This window comes from Pelobates fuscus, chromosome 7, assembly GCF_036172605.1.
Source record: "Pelobates fuscus isolate aPelFus1 chromosome 7, aPelFus1.pri, whole genome shotgun sequence".
Taxonomy (NCBI): Eukaryota; Metazoa; Chordata; class Amphibia; order Anura; family Pelobatidae; genus Pelobates; species Pelobates fuscus.
The window spans coordinates 103,501,121-103,521,782 of record NC_086323.1 but is presented as its reverse complement, the minus strand read 5'-3'; the positions used below and the strand labels follow the sequence as shown (position 1 = coordinate 103,521,782).

The 20,662-nt window shown below is 43.3% G+C and overlaps 1 protein-coding gene across 4 annotated transcripts; it reads left to right on the top strand.

The window, feature by feature from the left end:
* Nucleotides 1-493: 493 nt before the first annotated feature.
* Nucleotides 494-19,905, top strand: TATDN2 (TatD DNase domain containing 2). 4 transcript variants are annotated; one of them, XM_063426322.1, is made up of 8 exons: nucleotides 494-666; nucleotides 1,958-2,098; nucleotides 5,524-5,607; nucleotides 7,414-7,833; nucleotides 10,786-11,619; nucleotides 12,062-12,189; nucleotides 14,878-15,061; nucleotides 19,418-19,905. In XM_063426322.1, the coding sequence occupies exons 3-8, from the start codon at nucleotides 5,542-5,544 to the stop codon at nucleotides 19,556-19,558; spliced, it is 1,773 nt and encodes a 590-aa protein (XP_063282392.1). In that variant the 5' UTR covers nucleotides 494-666; nucleotides 1,958-2,098; nucleotides 5,524-5,541; the 3' UTR covers nucleotides 19,559-19,905. The 4 variants fall into 4 exon arrangements, with proteins under 4 accessions (XP_063282392.1, XP_063282390.1, XP_063282391.1 ...); XM_063426320.1 differs by having other exon boundaries at nucleotides 5,524-5,894; XM_063426321.1 differs by lacking the exon at nucleotides 1,958-2,098.
* Nucleotides 19,906-20,662: the final 757 nt, after the last annotated feature.

Here is a 20,662-nt window from a genome sequence, read left to right as displayed (position 1 = left end):
GAATATAAAACACAGGATAAAGCAGACCAGGTGTGACTAACTGGATTGTAACTTATTAAAAATCTAGAATTTGAATGATAAAAGCTGGATATTCCACCTGCTGCAGGGGAACTTGGGCTAACACTAATCACCCGTCCTGGGGTAAAGAAATATGTGAGCCAGACACTATAGAGCCGCAGCAGACAGGTCAATGAGCGCACTCCATCACTCACACGTGGCGACTTGTCACCCACTCCTTCTCTTCCGGGTTTCAGCAGAATAACATTGAATCACGTGGCTATTTGGCTTGCGTCACCTGCCATGCGCAGCTCTGCAAGCGTTTCCGCCAATCACAAGCCACGGCTGGCCGCAGCCAATCGCGGTCCTCCTCTGATGGTTGGCACCATAGACATGGAATGGTTGGCACTGGATAAGTGAAAGTCGGCGGCGGGTGGGCGGGGCCGCGCTGTAGACCGACCAATCAGCGCTCGGAGTAATGCTGGTTGCGGAAGCTAACGGGCTGTGAGGAGGCGTAGGAGCAGTGCGCAGACATCGCATGGTGCGGTGCTGGAGCCGCCAGGGGCCCCGGGGTGACTGTACCAGTGGAAGGGTGTAAAGCTAGTGTGATAATATAGAGTATTACTGGACAGAGCCCTCTGCCTGGGCTGTATAGCCTGGATCTAACAGGTAGCTAACAGGGGGGCTATCAGTATGGTGCTCAATATTTAACCCCTTAAGGACACATGACATGTGTGACATGTCATGATTCCCTTTTATTCCAGACGTTTGGTCCTTAAGGGGTTAAAGGAAAACTCTAAACACCATAACTACTGCATATATATATATTTTATAGTGGTTATGGTGCCAGGAGTACTCTGGCGTTTTCCCATTGTAAGAATTCCAAACATGTACTTACCTGGGTTCCGCGTGGATCCCACTGCTGCATCCAGCCCTCTCCTGCAGCAGAGCATAGCCACCGCAAAATAAAGCAGGACTGCCGCAGGACTGCGCTCCTTGACTGAGAGCGTTCCATTAATGCACTCAGCCAATGAGCCCTGCAGCCTGTGACGGAATCCACATTCTCCTGCAGGAGAAGACCCGATGTAGGGGATACAGCTGCAGGACCCGGGTAAGTTGTCAAACAGCGCTAATACAGTTTGACGACTTACAGTTGCCAGGGCACCCCTGACACCGAAACCATTGTGGGCTGTGGTAGTTATGGTCCTTGGTGTGTTCCTTTAATGCTTCCCTCTTTTGTCCATTTTACCGTAAGCATTAGAAATATTCATTCAGGCCTGTGATGCTTCCTATAAATAGAAGGGAGATTTAAAATGTACCAGTAACTACCCCCCACCTCCTGCCCTAAAACTTATGCTTATTTTAACAATCAGAAGATTTCATCTATACATTGGGGTAGCAGGTTTCATAGCAAATATATAGATTGTGAGAAAAAAAAAACTATTTAAAATAGGTGTTTCTCCCACTTCTTAGACTCTATATTGCTTGACGATTTGACTGTCAAAGGACAGCAAAACTGCTTCGAAACATTTCATGGGCCATTTATTTGTATATTTATATGTACGTAATGTGATTCATTGACCGAGAGTGATCAGCTGACCCTCAGTGCCCAGCAGGACCAGGTAAGAGGGCAAAGCTTTGTAAAACAGTTTGCCCCATTACTGGGAAATTGCACCACTTCTACCATCATAACCCCTAGAGCAAGACGTAGTCATTTTACATATGGACACTAGTGTGTGTGTGTGTGTGTATATATGTGTGTATATATATATATATATATATATATATATAAAACCCTTTAACATATTGGCACTAGTACAAATATATCTGACGTATATGGGGCCTATTTCTGCTCAATGGCCATTGCACATGGACTTCTCTGTGCCCCGTAAACAATAGAATGAATTCCACATGCTTCATGACCCATAAGCAATAACACTTGTACCCGTTGCTCTCTCAGCAGATTTCTCATTGCTACCACCTGATTATGAAGATGGATGTTTAGTTCTTGAAATTCCCAGTTTATAAATACATGTGAGGATAAATTTATGTACGGCTCCAAACTCGAGTTGGATACAGAGGTTGCACACATCAGGATCTCGTAAGCACAAGAGACAGTAGATGCAAATTAAAATTGTGTTATTAGACCCACGGTAATTTTAATTTCCAAACCAAAGCCCCTAATCCAGCATTGCTGCAGTCAACCTGTTATAGCCCTGATGTCAATAGAAAAAAATAATGAAAGAGTTGTATCCTGAAAAGTGATATAAAATGTAATAGGAGTGGAGTTAGCAATAGAATGTGCATGCTTGTACCACTGGTTTCCCTAGTGATCCCATGTTGCTATACTGGTGTGTTTTGTGATCATGGTTTCCATGGTGATACCGTGGTGCAAGTTCAGTGTATTTTCTCATAAAATTGATTCACTATCAGGTTTATTATTCACTAATGTGTTAACTGTTGGAAATTTCGAATGATGTTGTATTTAACGTGTTGTGCCTACAGATCTAAATTTGCCACCTATGGCCTCAAATTAATTTTTTTTTTTTTTTTAATTCTTTATTTTAGTTGTGCAAACGATTGTAACAGTCGCTTGTGAGGTACCCCAAAGGCAGTCCTCTAGCGCGTGGTAAACAGTTTAAACATAGGGGTAGACAGTGGATCTAGCACATTTTTTAAGTAAATTAGGCAGTGAACAGTATAGGTTTTCGTTGCATAAACATTTCAATATATAACACGAAACAACATCGCTTGTAACATTCTGGATAGTAGGTTTTCACGCTATGTCATAAGCTAGTCAAACATAAAGTAAGTACACTAAACATACAAGGGTAGGGTATAGTAACACTTTGCTTCTTTGGGGTTTGCACAATATGTGATCCCTCTAGTATATCCTGCCAGGCTATTTGTGCGCTCCACACAACTAGTCATGTATAAGATTATGGGTGTGTTGCACTTTTTATAGCGTAGCACAGTGATTAATGAGTAGGCGAACTGTATTTGTCGTGAGAAAATATAGTAGAGGTATATCAAGGTGTGGGCTGATTGCAGGCTGAGTTAGTGTGTCTAAAGTGGTGGGTCCCGTTAGGGTCTATTAGCTAGCTGCATTGCTCATATGTGTCTGCTTAAGTGTGTAGATGTAGGTTTTGCTAGAGTGCCACATGGTAGAAACATAGTCATAGGGTGCTCTCCCACAACCCATATTAACTGAGCATTGGACTTTGTGGCTATTAAGGCAATACATACACTATAAGATTGCAACATGGAGGCAGATAATAGGGAAAAGCAGATCTAGAGATGGAGGAGGAATGTAGTGAATAAGAACCGTGTTCAGCAACAGTAAAGCGAGTCCTCTTTACAACAGCTCCTCACCCGACGCCTCTATTGTGCCGGAGCAAATAGTCCCTTCTTTGGCCCGATAGGTTTATCCTCGCGGGAGGGTGCCACTTGATCCATATGTACGTGCTTTCTTGTGCCCTATTGATGTGGTAAGTGTCCTGTCCAGTCGCCGGGTCAGGGCTATGGTGCGTTTTGTAGCGCTGAGTGGGTGTCGTGTGACTCTGTCGGTGGTGTGCAGTGCGTTGGCCCCCTCCGGAGCTCCCTTTTGATAAGCAGCTGCGGGGTGATTTAGAAGGGTTATGGAGGCGTTGTGTTGCCAGCGGACGGCATGTAAACCTCTCCGGCGCCTGTGTCGCTGCAGGCCTTTGGACACTAGCTTTATGAGGTTGTGAGGCCCTCTGCTTTTTATGCCTCCTGTGCAGGTTGCGCTTTGAAGGGCAAACGGGCTGTGGACGACATGATTGTATTCGCGTCACTTGCCTCTGCTTACCCGTCCCCGGCACTGCTTTGGGTTTCTCTGCAGGTCTTATCTTTATTTTGCCTCGCTGCGGCAGGTCATTGTTTCTTTGGCTCTGGTCTGTGAAGGGAGCCAGTGCTTTTAGTCTGTGGATCCCCCTCCTCCCATCGGCGAGATTGTTGTGGCCAATACGTGTGGATTTCTTGCTTGGTATGGTCGCTGGTGTGTTGCCCTGTCGCTCTCTATACGCTACTTTTGCCCAAAAGGCATCCAGGATGGCATCTAGCCTTGTCTGGAGATCGGTCCCCTCTCTGCCGCCATTGTGGTCGCACGTGGCGTCCGCCATTTTGTGAACTTGTGCGGCTAGGAGTTGCTTGTGGGGCTCCTTCGTCTGCCTCTGCTGTTGCCATGCTGCCTGACAGGGTTGGACCGGGATCACCCCCGCCGGTCCTAGGGGGGGGGAGCGGGTGAGTAGTGGCTTGGCGCTCTGGGCGTGGAGGCGAGGAGAGCGGCCGCCCTGCCCCTGCCACCGCAGGCCGCCGTGGACCGCTTCAGGTGCATGCCTGCGGGAGAATCGTGTGTCTGGTGTCGGGCGATTCGCCAGGGTGCCCCCAGCTTGGGTAGCGTACCCCGGCATCTTTTCAGGCTTCAAATCAGCGAGTATTGCCCTAAATTCCGCTTTAGTGTCGGAGCTCCTCTGCCATGCGACCGTTCAGTATGCAGGTCAGGCCCCGCCCCAAATTAATTATTTTGAAAAGCTTTTAAAATTATCACAATCTGTTAGTAAAACATATCAAATTATATATTTAAAATGTGACTTCTGTAGACAAATAATTTGAAAACTTTTTCTAACAGTTTGTGATCATTTGAAAAGCTTATTCAAAATAATTAATTTGGGGCGGGGCCTGACCTGCATACTGAACGGTCGCATGGCAGAGGAGCTCCCGACACTAAAGCGGAATTTAGGGCAATACTCGCTGATACTCGCTGACTCGCAAAATAATTAAACTGTTGCCTATGTTTCCAGTTCCTACATCTATTTAGCTTGCAGTTTAAAATTCATTTGAAATTCACTAGTAATTTAAATGAACAATTCACATTGTAGTAAATAACTATGATAGTGTGGGCCTTAACCCCTTAAGGACCAAACTTCTGGAATAAAAGGTAATCATGACATGTCACACATGTCATGCGTCCTTAAGGGGTTAAAGATGTTTGGGCCAGGAATACTCTTCAATTTGCCTTTGAACATAAACACAAATCTTTTTACTGCTTCCTAAATGTGTAATTTGTTGTATCAAAGCTAAGAATTGTAGTACTGCTTTTGTTCTTAGAGACAGAACATTAATTATCAATATTACAAACATTTATTCATTCACATTTTTATTTTCTTATCTCAGTTGGGATTTGTTTTTTCATACTGGTAGAGTGGTAGTCTCTTTTTTTTTTTATTTCCCAATATTCAATTAGTGTAACAATTATAGGAAGTACTACAGATGCGCTGAGAGTTTACTATTGTTATTGTGATAAATTTTGTAAATTATGTAATCGCTATATGGCACCTGTTATATAGTCTGTCAAACTGATAAGTATTGCTTCTGGTCTAAAAAAAAAAACCCTGTCTTTCAATATGTATATAGTCTAATAAAGCTTTTACTACAATGTTTTCCTTATTTTTGTAAATGCAAATAATTAACTCCGTGTGTTTAACTATTATTTTCTCTCTCAAGAGACAATGGCGGCAAGCGATGGTAAAACACGGAAGCATAAATGGTCAAGTCCAACGGAAATGTCCCCAAACAAGTATCTTAAAGGTACTGAGACCAGACTCCCTCGAAGAGTCAGTTATACTAAAGCCCATGAATCTGAAACTGTTAACGTGACGCAGAATAGACACGTAACCCTATACGAATGTGAGACAGATGCCCGAAACAGCCTGAGTTCCAAGACGTTGGATGATGAGACTATTTATTCTAGCCCTGCTACTGCAAAGGGCAAACTAAGGAGACGCCAGCGAAGTGACCCTTCCATGTGTGACACTACCCAGCTGGATACATCTGCAGATTTAGTTACTGGACATTCACATGCTTTTAGAAGAGAGGTACAAAATACCAACTAATATATGTTTTGACACAGCAAAAAAAAAAAAACTTTATATATACAGGGAATAATGTACAGTATGGCTGCCATCTTTCAATTTGGCAGCCCCTAATCTCTGGCGGAAATGGGATTTATGTTCCTGGACTGCAGCTGCATGAAGGTGCTATTTAATTTAGCACTTTCCAGAGCTTAATTAATGGTGGGAGGAGCAAATAGAAACTGCTACCCTATGGTTTAGCTCCAACCGATATCAGGCAGACAAGAACCCTGTCCCAGTGATGTCCTGAGATTAAAGGAGCCTTAAAGGAACTCTGTAGTCACCCATAACACTTCATCCTAATAAAGTGGTCTGGAAGCAGTGGTCCGGTCCTTTTTAACCCTAGTATGTAAATCACTACAGTTATTTAGAAACAGTAATGGTGGAGTGGACCCAGCGCTGGAAGCGAGCTGATTAATCTTTATTTGATTTTACTTTTTTTTTTTTTAAAGCAAAGGAGGGTGGGGATGGGGGTGCGGCGTGGACAGTAGAGAACCATTGGTTTTGAAATAACAATTGTTATCTTCAGACTATGAGTTCCCTTTAAAAATTTCTCTGCCCCTGACAGTATGAAATCAAGTAATACATGACGGTGAAGCAAATTTTAGGGGAATATAATGCCATCTCGTGATTTTGGAGATCTTTGTAAACCACTTGAACTTAGCTTAGCTTTAAGGCCATATGAGTATTTATGGGGGTTTGCTGACTGATGCTTCATATTGGAAATACACATTTCTTTATTCTTGTGTAGGACGTCATTGTAAATGTACACATATGTCTAAATAAAGCTCAATATTTGTCTCCCATTCTCATCTCATGGCTGTGTAAATGCGTAAATCAGGTTTGTCAAAGAAAAAACCTAACATTTCACCTTTTTTTTTATTTTTTATTAAAGGGACACTATAGTCACCAGAACAATTACAGCTTATTGTATTTGTTCTGGTGAGTATAACCATTCCCTTCATGCTTTTTGTAGTAAACTATTTTTTCAGAGAAATGGCAGTGTTTACATTACAGCCTAGGGATACCTCCACTGGCCACTCCTCAGATGGCTACTAGAGGTGCTTCCTGGGGCAGTGCTGCACAGTGAACAGCACCGCACTCAGTGTCTCCACCCTCTGCTTTACTACTTGTGCCTATAAGTCAATTCTAATAGGTTACTCATGACATCTGGTATTGTTTGGGTGAAAAGCTTCCATAAGCATAATATGGCTCTATTTGCCAAGCTGTGCAACGGACAGGAGCTGGAGATGTTTACATACATACCTAGAAATCGATACAAAATATTGCAACAACATCTTTAGGGCAATAGCTCATTTATCCTGTATTTGTCAAAGCATATATTAATAATGTTGCTTGCGATGTCATTTTTTTCCCCCCAGCTTTTAAAGAATTCAAAGTATTGTCACAAAGCTAGTGAGATGTATTCTTATGCATATCAAGCTGTTTTTTTCTATTATGCTGATTGGGTGCTTACTCTTAGGTTGGTACACATGAAACAGAAAACCGTGATGACATAACATTACATAAAGATGGACCCAGCTTCAGGAAGCCAAGAGCTCACAATCCCTCAATGATTTTTAAAAAAGCATTCCAGGACATCATTGGAACTCCTGTGAGAAGCAAGCCACGGACAAGCAATGAACATAAAAGTTCTTCTGAAATAGAACTTCAACGTGGATCAGATCAATGTGACCTCAAAACGTTCGTTCCTGGTGCAGGCATTGCAAAGAAGAGTGAGCACCACTCAGATGAAGATGTTGTTCAAAAAGAAGCGCCTGAAAGATTCTCCGATTCTAGTGATGTTGTCACAGAATTGCCAAACAAGTCAGAAGCCAATGTACATGAGGAAACTCAAAGGCTTGTGTTTCTGTATGACGATTCAGATGAAGACACCAATACAGTAAGTGCTGAAATACAGAGGAGAATTGGCAAAGATTTCCAAGAGCCCATCGATGCATTATAAGTTAATTGAATTATTAAACATATTTGAATGGTTTGTAATCCATGTTAAAGGAATACTCTAAGCACTAAACCACAACATTCTTCGTTGATCCAATGGGGCACTGTCAAACTGGTTAAGTAGAAGGATTAAGAACTTCTGCCTTGCCATACCAGATCAGACTAGAAGCAGCACCAGAACATTGCAGTGACAGGTGAGTAGAAAAACTTTTTTAGGTCGTTTGACAGACTCCTGGCACCACAATCACAACTTCACCCTGTAGTGGTTATGGTGCTTAGAATAGCTCTTTAAATTAGACCTGCTGTGCAAATATGAGATAAGACACTTTCTTTTAATTACAACATCTCATGTCGATATTGTTCTAATTAAACAATATAGCTCCCTTTTGCGTGTGTGTTCATGATGCAGAAGGGGTTAAAAACCCTTTGACACTTACCTGAATCCAGTGCGATGGCTTTTGGCCTGGGTCATGCCCCGCCTCCTCTCCTCCACCGAGGACAGCTGGTCTGGGTGCCTATGGGGTCCCTTTAAGCATCGTTAACGGGACATTCCAGACCACTAAACAACTTTTGCTTGCTGAAGAGCTTTATGTGTGAGTGGGTCCTTTTTATTTCATTTTGGAAAAAGTTCAGATTTCAATGGAAATTGACACTTTTATAAATAAGATTGGTTACACCCCTTGGCTTTTCAAGCAGACAACTGGTCCTATTACTTCCTAGTTGGTTAGATTATTTGCACTTGCCATGGGGAATGGGGAATCTGTGATTGAACAGTCACATAAAGTCTTGGTGGGGTTAGAAGAGGAGTCTTGCAAAGACAGCAGGCAAAAAATCTGAATTTTTTGCAAGCTGTTTTAGATACAGCTTCAATGAAAAAAAACATAATTAAATGCATGCAAATTTTAATTTGGAGCATATCTACTAAACAGTGATTTTTATTTATTTTGTATTTGGGCAGTGGAGTATCCCTTTAATACTGCTTTAAAAAGTGGTCTGTTGTTTATAGACAAGATTCTCAGTCTCCTCCCTGTCCAGGTCCACATCCCTTATAGAAACATAGAATGTGACAGCAGATAAGACCCATTCAGCACATCTAATCTGGCCAATTTTCTAAATACTTCCATTAGTCCCTGGCCTTATCTTACAGCTAGGATAGCCTTATGCCTATCCCACGCATGCTTAAACTCCTTCACTGTGTTTACCTCTACCACTTCAGCTGGAAGGCTATTCCATGCATCCACTACCCTCTCAGTAAAGTAATACTTCCTGATATATATTTTTTTTAATTATTCTTTATTTTACTTGTGCATAGGTATTACAGACAGGCAGACAATGCCACAATAGCTCGAGCTAGCCACGTGAACCACACAAAATAAACCTTGATCTGTCATGGTCATAGCACATTTTTATATAATAAAATAGGTCGCTTATGTCATAGGTACTGCACAATATGTTTTAAAGTAAAGAACAAGAACTACGTGAGACAGTGTGGCATGTGAGAAAAGAAACTGAAGGATATCACAAAACTGAGAAACACAGGCCTTGACTACTAAAGATCCCTGAACCCAACCATATGCTTAGCCAATCAGTGGAGCAAGACGATAAAAAGAAAATAACATAAGGAAAGCAAGTCAAACATTAAGAGGTACCCCCAGTCCCCACCTAGAGACCACTCAATCCCCTCCACCAGCAGGACACAGTCCCTTCAAACAGATGTGACACCAAGAGCCCTGAGGGAGACCGCGTTCTTCATGAGTGCTCGAGGTTTAGAGCAGGCATCGCCGCCATCATGAGAGGCGAGTGTGACCTGGCATTATCTGTGCCCCCCTGGCCTAGAGAGGGGGAAACGGGGCTGGAGCCACGCAAATCAGGAGGTCCCTTCCATTGCCGACGGACAGGATAGCAGAGTGGCGTCCGTCCACTCCACTCACCACCCGAGCATGATTGGTTGCCGGATGTTTCGCCACAAGGGATCAGGGTGTGGATTTCAGGCTCAGAAGGTGAGTTAGCACCCTTGGTTTATGTGGGTTATCACTCCTACGTTCCAGACGCCGGTCAGAACCTGTAAATTGGTCCAAAAGCTTATTGATAACGGGAGCTGATCTTCCATGCGTCCAGTCAGCATGGCAGCCTCGCCCCGCCCCCCCGATATTATTTTTAAACCTTTGCCCCTCTAATTTAAGACTATGTCCTCTTGTTGTGGTAGTTCTTTTAAATATAGTCTCCTCCTTTACTGTGTTGATTCCCTTTATGTATTTAAATGTTTCTATCATATCCCCCCTGTCTCGTCTTTCCTCCAAGCTATACATGTTAAGATCCTTTAACCTTTCCTGGTAAGTTTTATCATGCAATCCATGAACCAGTTTAGTAGCCCTTCTTTGAACTCTCTCTAAGGTATCAATATCCTTCTGAAGATATGGTCTCCAGTACTGCGTACAATACTCCAAGTGAGGTCTCACCAGTGTTCTGTACAATGGCATGAGCACTTATCTTTCTACTGCTAATACCTTTCCCTATACAACCAAGCATTCTTCTAGCATTTCCTGGAGATGGTGCTCATGTAAATACTCAAGTCTAAAATAAATGCCAACGCCTTAGGTTGTAAAGATTGTAAACAAAAACAAGAAGTTGTCACACACATCAGATCAAGCTCTACACTTGGTTCTTTGATGACAGGAGTAGCATACTCCTAATCCTAGATAGCTTTAAGGAGTGACCTGGCACACAAGCCATATAATAAGGCATATTTGATTCACTCCTTAAGGACCAAGGAACTACGTGTTGAGACGTAACTTTATAATTAGTTGTGGTACATTGTTACATATTACTTTTATGTTGACTTCATAGTGAAGAGTCCTGTTTCTTGTCTTCACCGGTTGATTTTATTTTCTAGGGAGGGGTTGTGGAAAAGGACCCATCTATAGGAAGTGACTTCTCCGATGTAGAAGATGTCCACTCTTTGGCCAGGTTTTCTCAAGAAGATCCAATTCCTTCATGCTGTTCCATGCCGAAGGCATATAGTGGTACATCTTCAAGTTATGTTATGTACCCGCCTTACCTATACAAAAGTCCATGGTGCAATTACACAGACCAGTGGACAAGTAGCCCAGTGTATAAACCGTGCACTGAACAGGACATTTGGCGCCAGGAAGAATCTAATGGGAGCCTCACATCGGACCATTGTACAGACTGGTTAGAGAAATCTTCTCTCAGTGTATCCAGTGACCGGGAAAGTCCTGAACACGTACAACGGCAGAGATCTGGCTCTTTTCACTCTCCATTGACACTTGAAAACACAAATCAAACTCAAAGAAGGAAGTCTGATTCATTTGTTTTGTCAGATTTTTCAACAAATCCAACGTCCTTCAAAGATGGATTCATAGACACGCATTGTCACCTGGATATGCTGTTTGGAAAACTGTCATTTAAAGGCTCCTTTGCAGAGTTCAGAAGAGCCTACAATACTTCTTTCCCTGTGGAGTTCCGAGGTTGCATTGCAGATTTCTGTGATCCTGATACACTGCATAACCTTCAGTGGCAGGATTTGCTGGAAGAGGACATGGTGTGGGGCGCATTTGGTTGCCATCCACACTTTGCACAGTATTTTACAAACCAACATCAGGAAGAAATAATGAAAGCTCTTCGACACCCAAAGGCTGTTGCCTATGGTGAAATGGGGCTGGATTATTCCCACAAGTGTTCTACAAAAATCCCAGTGCAACAAAAGGTGAGAAGCCCTAACCTAAATAGTCTATATCTAGACAAAAAAATGACTTTCTTTCATAGATTATGTTGTTCTGCAATTTAGAGAGGATGAATGGACCATGTGCAAGACATGTGGTGACATTTTTAATAAGCATAACAATTGCTTTCATGTTTCTGTTGCACTCTGCCGTGCAGTATGGGGAAAGATTAGCCAGGAATCCGCAGACACACTCTGCCTCTCAGAGGCCACCTGGTTCACCCTTTCTTGTAGTGCACTGCAGAGAGGAATACAAACTGGAAGCAGATATGCCAGGCACCGGAGCTCCAATTTCAGGTTAAACCGTTGCCCCCATAACAACTTAAATGGGTGTTAATTGTTATGGGGTTGGGAATGTTCCTTTTAATGTAGATAAAGTAGCATTTGTTTATTATCAGTTATTTTATTTAACTTATTCTTTGTTGAGGTTTTTGAGGATCAGCTAAAACTCGCAGTATCGCTGGGGAAACCTCTGGTGATTCATTGTCGGGATGCAGATGAGGATTTGTTCCGGATTATGAAGAAGTTGGTTCCCAGTGACTACAAGTTCCATCGGTGAGATATCTATCTTATTCTGTACACCATTTCTTCATAGCTCTCTCTCATACTCTAAACCAAGCATGTCAAACTCAAAGTCTGGCACGGGCCACATAAATAAGGTTTAAGTTTATGTGGGCCGCAAAAATAAAATACCTTACATTTTAAAAAGTACAGTATAAAAAAAAACAGCATTCCCCTCTACTAAATCCTATCCCCCCCCCCCTCCTCTACTAAACCACAGCACCCCCCTCTACCACCCTTTGACAAATCTGATCCTCCCGCTACTTCTTGAAACCCTGTGAAGGTGGAGCACGTCGATGTCACATGGCGTTCCGTGCCTCCATGCACCTCCAGGTACTCCACTGTCCAGTTGCAGCCAATGCAACACTGACCAACACACACACACTCACTCACAGACAGACACACTCACTCACAGACACACACACTCACTCACAGACAGACACACACACTCACTCACAGACCCACACACTCACTCACAGACCCACACACTCACTCACAGACACACACACTCACTCACAGACACTCTCACTCACAGACACACACACTCACAGACACACACTCACAGACAGACACACACACATACTCACTGACAGACACACACACATACTCACTGACAGACACACACACACTCACTGACAGACAGACACACACACATTCACAGACAGACAGACACACACTCTGACAGACAGACACACACACAAACATCACATAATTTTTTGTTCCCTAACTTTGGGAGCTGGTGTGGGGATCTTCTGTCTGGAGATCTCCTTCCTTCCCCTCTCGTGCGGTTTAGTTATGCCGGGTGCCGGAATATGACATCATATTCTGGTGCCCAGCTTTACTACAGACTGTGAGCGTGAGGGAGCAGTGAGAAGCAGGAACACTGAGCCCCCTTGCTGGCCGTCCTCCCCGGCCGGGTATGTTTTAGCAGAGTAGGCACCTGCAATGTGGGGAAAGCAGGTGCCTACTCTGCTATAACACCAGCATGTACTTGCGGCTTGCAGGGCCGCAAAGATGGGCCGCATGCGGCCCGCGGCCGAGAGTTTGACATGCTTGCTCTAAACCATGACTTCATGTACATGCAGAATGACAGCAAGAACTTCACAAGAGCAGTCACTCAGACGGCCACTAGAGGTGCTTTCACAATGTGCAGCACTGGCGTTCAGCGTCCACTTTCTGCATGGAAACGCTGAACCTTCCCCATAGACATGCATTGATTCAATGCATCTCTATGAGGAGATGCTGACTGGCCAGGGCTGTGTTGACAATTCTGATTATGTCAACCAAGAAGGCGAATTGGGGGCAGGGCCAGCACCGGTGGACCAGCGTGGCGCTGGAGTAAAGGTGAGTTCTTGCTGTATTATATGTGGGAAAGGGGATGCAAGGGGGCTAAGTAGTGTTTTTTAACACTATATGGTGCGGAATACACATTTGTATTCCTGACCCTATAGTGTTACTTTTAGGTTTGGGTTGCTGAACTGCTGACTTTGAGAATTTTTACAGTTCAGCCATTTTGACCTTAATTTTGAAATATATATATTCACTTTGAATTCTCATTTTACAGGGTTATTTACTAAAGGTGAGAAGTCATAGTGAATTCAAAATGAATTTTAACATTTGTGGTTAAAAGAGCCAAACTAGACCCCAATTTACAATGTATGCCCCTATCTACATAAAACGCGTTGGCACATACAGCATGATACTTTAAGCTTAAACTCCTAGCCGATCGACTTACTTACTCCTGGAACAAGCATTGCATAGTCTTTTAACACCAGATTCGGATGATTACCCGCTTACTTTTAATAGCTTTGTGTTAGCCTGATCCTAGCTTGTTAACATGCATAATACCGTTACCTTATGCTATAACCCCTGCTATGACCTCACAATTTAACTACATAATGCGTGCCTAAGCTACTGCATTGTTTAACGTTGCTCATTTAACAGTCTACCTAAATAGGCATCGCTACCAGAATACGGTAGCTTGTTTTCAACATAACATATAAAAATGTGCTGATATTCACATGCCATGAATGTACAACAACTGTGTTTAAATCTTTTGATTATGCTGTTGTAGCATTGACAAACGTCTTGTTATTCCCTGCACAAAGAAAAATAAAGAATTTTTAGAAAAAAAAAAGAGCCAAACTAGAAAAATTCAGGACAGTTAGATATGCTTTCAATTTGGCTACTCTGGCCTTAAATTTGAAATTCACTTTGAATTCTCACTATAGTGAATAACATTTAGTCAATTACCCTATTAGTGTATGTATAACAATTTTCTCTATGTCCCTTAGGGTGAAAATCAAATGTTGATTTTATTATGATCCCTACCACCTATATCAGGCATAGGCAACTTTCGGCTCTGCAGATGTTTTGGACTACACCTCCCATGATGCTTTGCCAGCATTATGTGTGTTAGAGCATTAGGGGGGATGTAGTCCACAACATCTGGAGAGCCGAAGGTTGCCTATCCCTGACCTATATAGTGTTAAAGTTGAATCATATATAATTGTATACCTTTTTTTTTTCTTCTCATTTTGCCCTATATTCTGATATTATTTATTTTTATATTGATCTCTAGACTGTTTTCTATCATGTACATGACTAGTTTATGTATCAAACATTTTCCAATAACTTGAAAAGATGTATGATGATGATAATCTGTGTATGTTCCCTCGTTAGGCACTGCTTTACTGGCCCTTACAGTCAAATCGAGCCTTTTCTGAACGAGTTTCCAAACATGGCTGTTGGTTTTACTGCGCTTGTGACATACCATTCTGCTACCGATGCCAAAGATGCTATGAAACGAATACCTCTGGAACGGCTGCTCGTCGAAACAGATGCCCCTTATTTTTTGCCTAGACAGGTATACCTAGTATCCATTACTAGTTATTCATTATGTTTGTTGATTTGGAAATAACTTTAATTATTTTGTTTCATATTGTATCTCTGAGGAGGGGGAACATAAGGTTCCCTTTTCTCATTATCATTCTTTTCTTTAGTTAATATTATTTTGCCTTTTGTTGCTGTAGCTTCTAGCCTTAGCTCTGTTGATGTTTGTTAAAGGAACACTATAGGATCAGGAACACAAACATGTATTCCTGGCCCTATAGTGTTATAGTGTTAAAATCCCCCCTCCCCCCTTCCTTGACCCTCTAAATATAGCAAAATCTTATGTTTATTGCAGTCTGCTACTGCTGGCTCTGCTCTGATCTGCCTGTTTGTCTGACATTATCAAAAGTGATGTTCTTTTTTTTTTTTAAATCTTTATTTTTGCAGTGCATGAAAAAATAACAAGCGAGCATGCGGTACCCCGACGGCATTCCTCATGCTTTTCATTAACATTTGAAACAGTAGGGTATATGTTAAGTCTTGCACTTTTTTTTTTTTTATATGTATATAATAGAAGTCCAACATAGGTGAAACAAGCTGATGAAGCAATTTAGTAAGGTTTAGGTGGGTTCGCATAATTCGAGAGCAGTGTGAGGGTTAAACAGGCTTAGGCATATAACAGGTTAAAGTATATCTTGTTGAGCAGTGTTAGAGTGCCTGGGTCTGTGGGTGAGTACTAGAGTGGCCTTGAGTTGCTTGTCATGGTGTCTAATCCTGTGGTAATGCCTGCAGTGTGACCGTTTGCATCATAGGGCCCTGAGCTCTCCTTATATCGGTGTCTCATAAACAGACTGGTTTACCAACGTTATGCTCTACTCTCTGCTTATGTGTAGCCTTTACCTTGTTCTGTTGTGTAGCTGTTGATTTGTGCAGCACTATGCCATGTTGCATGCTCGGTGGAACGATAAATACATAGAGTGAAATTGAGTAAGCAGACTAAACTTTTGCGTATCTAGTGCAGGGCACGTTAATACAATAAAGTCCCCTGGGGTTCCCCAGGATTGAGTCCCTTTTTGGCCGGGTCGGCTTTAGTAAGATCATTTCCCTTAGTGCAGTGCCATGCAACCTATTCGGTCTCCCGGTCATGGGTCTCGGTTTGCCGTGCGTCCTGGCTGGTTCACCCGATGCCTCGTCGTTCCCTGCTGTGGGTGCCCGTGGATCTACCCTTGGGTGCGGTAAGTGGTCGGGAGTGGGTGGGGGCGGTTGGTACCCTGGTGCCTTCGTGGGGTCGTTCCTGCGGCTGCGGGTGCCCGGAGCGGGCCCTTACTCGGTTTCTGCCGTGGGGTTGTTCTGTACGAGGTGCACGCTTTCTTTTCCGACGCCATTTTTTTTTTGTCGAGTGTTTCGCTGACACAGCTCCCCGCCGTTGAGGATCAGGGGGTGACTGTCGAGGTGTCTGGGTCTCCGTCTGGGACCAGTATGTGGGCAGGAGTTGGTGGGGTCGTTTGGCTGTACCTTGCCGCTTGCGTAGGGTCATCCCTGATACGGTGAGTGCTTGTAGCGGGCTTGCGTTTGGCTTCTGCGGTGTCCTCTGCTTCGACGCCTTGTGTGTGCGAGGTGTGTGCTCTCCTCTCCGCCGCCATGGTGTGGTTTTAGATGCCACCGGTGCTACGATTTGTTGCTGCGGATCGGATGGAGGCTGTCTAGGGTGGCGACGTGAGCTGGGTGGTCTAGGGACCCGTTGTTGCAGCCGGTGTTTGAGCTTAAGCCAGAATTCGGCGAAAATGCAATCCAGGTTGGACCCGGGTTCTTGTTGAGCCTCGTGCTTGCTGGAAGGCAGCATGGCTTCCGCCATTTTAGGTAGGCCTCTCGTTTCTCTCATGCTTTTTGTCTGGGGAGACCCCCAGGGGTGGACTGGGATCACCCCCACCGGTCCGAGGGGGGGGTTGCGGGGTGCCCGTTTGTGGCAGTTGGTCCCCGGATTGCTCCAGGCTGGGAGGTCGGCCACCTCTCCCGCCCGGCACTCACTGGGCCGCATGCCCTTGCGGGTACAATCTGCTGTCCATCGTCCACTCATGGGCCGCTTTACCGGTTCACCGTGGGAACTGGGCTTTAGTAAGTCGCTTGAGGTCTCATGCTGTATTTTAGGGCGGTCAAGACGTGCATTTTTAAGCCATTTTGGCCATTTTTAGTAGGGAGCTCCAGCTATACACGTCTGTCCACCATGACAGTCAGGCCCCGCCCCCCCGTGTGTCATTTTTTTATTCATCGGAGATATGCATTCTTTTACAATAAATGTCAGGAGTGTCCCTTTAAGGGAATTAAACTGAAAAATATACATTTTACCTTTCTTGCCGGTGTCATCAACACTGATCTAGGAAGTGTCCGCTCTCTCTGAGTAGTACGCTCACTCAAGATGTTGCTATAACAACCTCAGGTTCATCGGCAGCTCACTTACCAATGCCACGTATTAAAAAGGAAGCCTTCCTGTACAGAGAGTGGCAAACATCGAACAGACTTTCAGGAAAGATGAAATCCACCGCCAATCTTAAGTCCTTGAAAAATCCTTTATCATTGTATCTCTCTGCACGTGACCAGACACGGAGGGCGGTTGCCATGGAGACAGGTTTCCTGATTGCCAGAAGCTGGGGGGGGGAGATGGCATCCCACCATGCTGTGCGAAAAGCCGCGCTGGAGCTCGCTGATTGGCTGAAGCCGCTGTGCGACTCCGGCTCACACTTGGTGTGTTTTTCCTGCCGCCAGCAAATCAGAGCCGAGACCCGCTACTGGTGACGCTGCTTTCATGCCGCTGCTTTCACTTGCGCTGTCTCATTTTAACCGGAAGCTCCGCGTACTTCCGCTTTTTTCCAACCGCCAAAAGTGATGTTCTGAGACAATCACAATGCTTTCACATAGGAAAGCATTGGACTGGCTGAGCTTGACAAGGAGGCATATCAGGGGCAGAGCCAGCACAAGCCAAACACAGCTCTGGCCAATCAGCATCTCCTTATAGAGATGCATTGAGTCAATGCATCTCTGTGAGGAAAGTTCAGTGTCTGAATGCAGAGGGTGTAGACACTGAATGTCAGTCACACTGTGCAGCACTGCCCCAGGAAGCACCTCTAGCAGCCATCTGTGGAGTGGCTTGTGGAGGTATCCATAGACTATAACATAAACACTGCCTTTTTCTCTGAAAACACAGTGTGTACTGCAAAAAGCCTGAAGGGAATGATTCTACTCATCAGAACAGTTACATAGTTACATAGTTAGATAGCTGAAAAGAGACTTGCGTCCATCAAGTTCAGCCTTCCTCACACCTGTTTTTTGCTGTTGATCCAAAAGGCAAAAAAAAAAAAAAAAACCCAGTTTGAAGCACAATTTTGCAACAAGCTAGGACAAAAAATTCCTTCTTGACCCCAGAATGGCAGTCAGATTTATCCTTGAATCAAGCAGTTATTACCCTACATTGAAAGATTATATCCTTGAATATTCTGTCTTTGCAAGTATGCATCTAGTAGCTGTTTGAACATTTGTATGGACTCTGATAAAACCACTTCTTCAGGCAGAGAATTCCACATCCTGATTGTTCTTACAGTAAAAAAACCTTTCCTTTGCCTTAGACGAAATCTTCTTTCTTCCAGTCTAAACGCATGGCCTCGTGTCCTATGTAAAGTCCGGTTTGTGAATAGATTTCCACACAATGGTTTGTATTGGCCCCGAATATATTTGTATAATGTTATCATATCCCCTCTCAGGCGACGTTTTTCTAAACTAAATAGGTTTAAATTTGTTAACCTTTCTTCATAGCTGATATATTCCATTCCTTTTATTAATTTTGTAGCCCGCCTCTGCACTTTTTCTAGTGCCATGATATCCTTCTTTAGAACAGGTGCCCAAAATTGCACAGCATATTCAATATGTGGTCTTACCAGTGATTTATAGAGAGGCAAAATGATGCCCTTTTTCATGCATGACAATACCTTACTGGCCTTGGCCACTGCTGATTGACATTGCACATTGTTGCATAGTTTGTTGTCTATAACAATTCCCAAGTCCTTTTTGTGTGTTGTTATCCCTAATTCACTTCCATTAAGGGTATACGTTGCTTGTGTATTCTTTACGCCGAAGTGCATAACTTTGCATTTTTCAACAGTGGTGAGTACAGTGTCCCTTTAACTACATTTTCAACAATGCTTTCCAAGCAGCTGTTGTTCACCAACATCTGCTGTGCTAAATTTATATATCTCTGATCTGTAACACATTTTAGGAGTGCCTAGATATCTTATAATTATTACTGGTATTTATAAAGAGCTAAATTATATACCGTCGGTTTATGATATCCACGGCTAAGTCAATAAAATGTAACTTTTTGTTTTGCTTTTTTCTTTAGGTCCCCAAAGGTGTATGTAAATTTGCACATCCTGGTCTTGCACTGCACACTATTCAGGAGATCGCTAAACTGAGGAATATATCAGTGAAATCTGTTCTGTCAGCTCTACGCAAAAACACCAACCAGCTATATAGTATATAATTACTTCAAACTCTGACTGGCCTACTTTCTAAGTTGCTGAAGCTTTTTTGGAACTTATTAGAAGACACATTAACATATATTTTTTTTTTTTTTGTCACTGTGTGGTTTGCCTTAAAACAATCTATATTATTGTTGGTTAAATATTACAGCAATATACATGTCACAGTTCTTCTGAACCTTTGAATGTTTCCTTGACCAATTTGCGTTTAGATTTTCTCGACTCACCTAGGACATGCTATGCCTTTACTCTCTGGTAAGGATAAAGCACTTTAAGGGTAAGTATTTCAACAATTTGCAAACAGTTTGACAACTTACCTTGGCTCTTCTGGATGCTGCTGCCACCTCATCTGCAGCCAGACGCTCTTGCCATTTCAGGCAGGGTCTCCGCTCAGTTGCTGAGAGCATCAGCTGAGCCTTCTCATCCAATGAGTGCCTCCCTGCCTTATGTGACTTAGTTCAGTGCAAAGTGTTTTAGCTACAAAGAGGTGTTTGCTGTCCCCAGCTAAGTTTTCACACTACATGCAAACTGTTTGACTAAGTACAGTAGGTGGGCACCAGGGTACTCCGGACACCACAACCAGTACAGAGGTTAAAGGAACACTCCAAGCACCATAAACAATACTGCCCAGTGTAGTGGTTATGGTGCTAGAAGTTTTAGAATGGTTTGACTTCTTACCTGGGGCTGTCAATCCCCGCTTCCTAAACTAAATTACCTTTAACAGAGAGCCCCTTCTTAGGAGCTTCCATTAGCGCTCCTGAGCTAATCCCTGTAGAGTGTCTCTCTCAGCCAAAGAACTAAGCCATGGACTGTCAGGCTTAGCTCAGACAGATCGCTTCTGGCTTTTTGTAGGATGTAGTGGTGGTGGGGACCCCAGGTAAGATGTCAGTGTTCTAAGAGTTTGTCTACTTGAAACGCTGGGCACTTCTATCACCAGTGTGCTGTAGTGGCTTTGGTGCTTGGAGAGTTCTTTTAATAATGTTTAAAAGTAAGTTTAGCAATGTAGCATTAAGACATATACGTACTAGCAGTTGACAATTTAAACATTGTTCTGAATATACAATATATTTTTTATTTTGCTCCGCTCACTATCTGTATCCCAATGA

What these genes read in the sequence shown, in the direction of transcription:
- TATDN2 (XM_063426319.1), top strand. Translation starts at nt 5,529, where the DNA reads ATGGCGGCAAGCGATGGTAAAACACGGAAGCATAAATGGTCAAGTCCA. An exon ending in CAGATGAAGACACCAATACA is followed by an intron (nt 7,834 to 10,785) that starts GTAAGTGCTGAA and finishes TTTATTTTCTAG; the next exon opens with GGAGGGGTTGTGGAAAAGGA. An exon ending in AAATCCCAGTGCAACAAAAG is followed by an intron (nt 11,620 to 12,061) that starts GTGAGAAGCCCT and finishes TTCTTTGTTGAG; the next exon opens with GTTTTTGAGGATCAGCTAAA.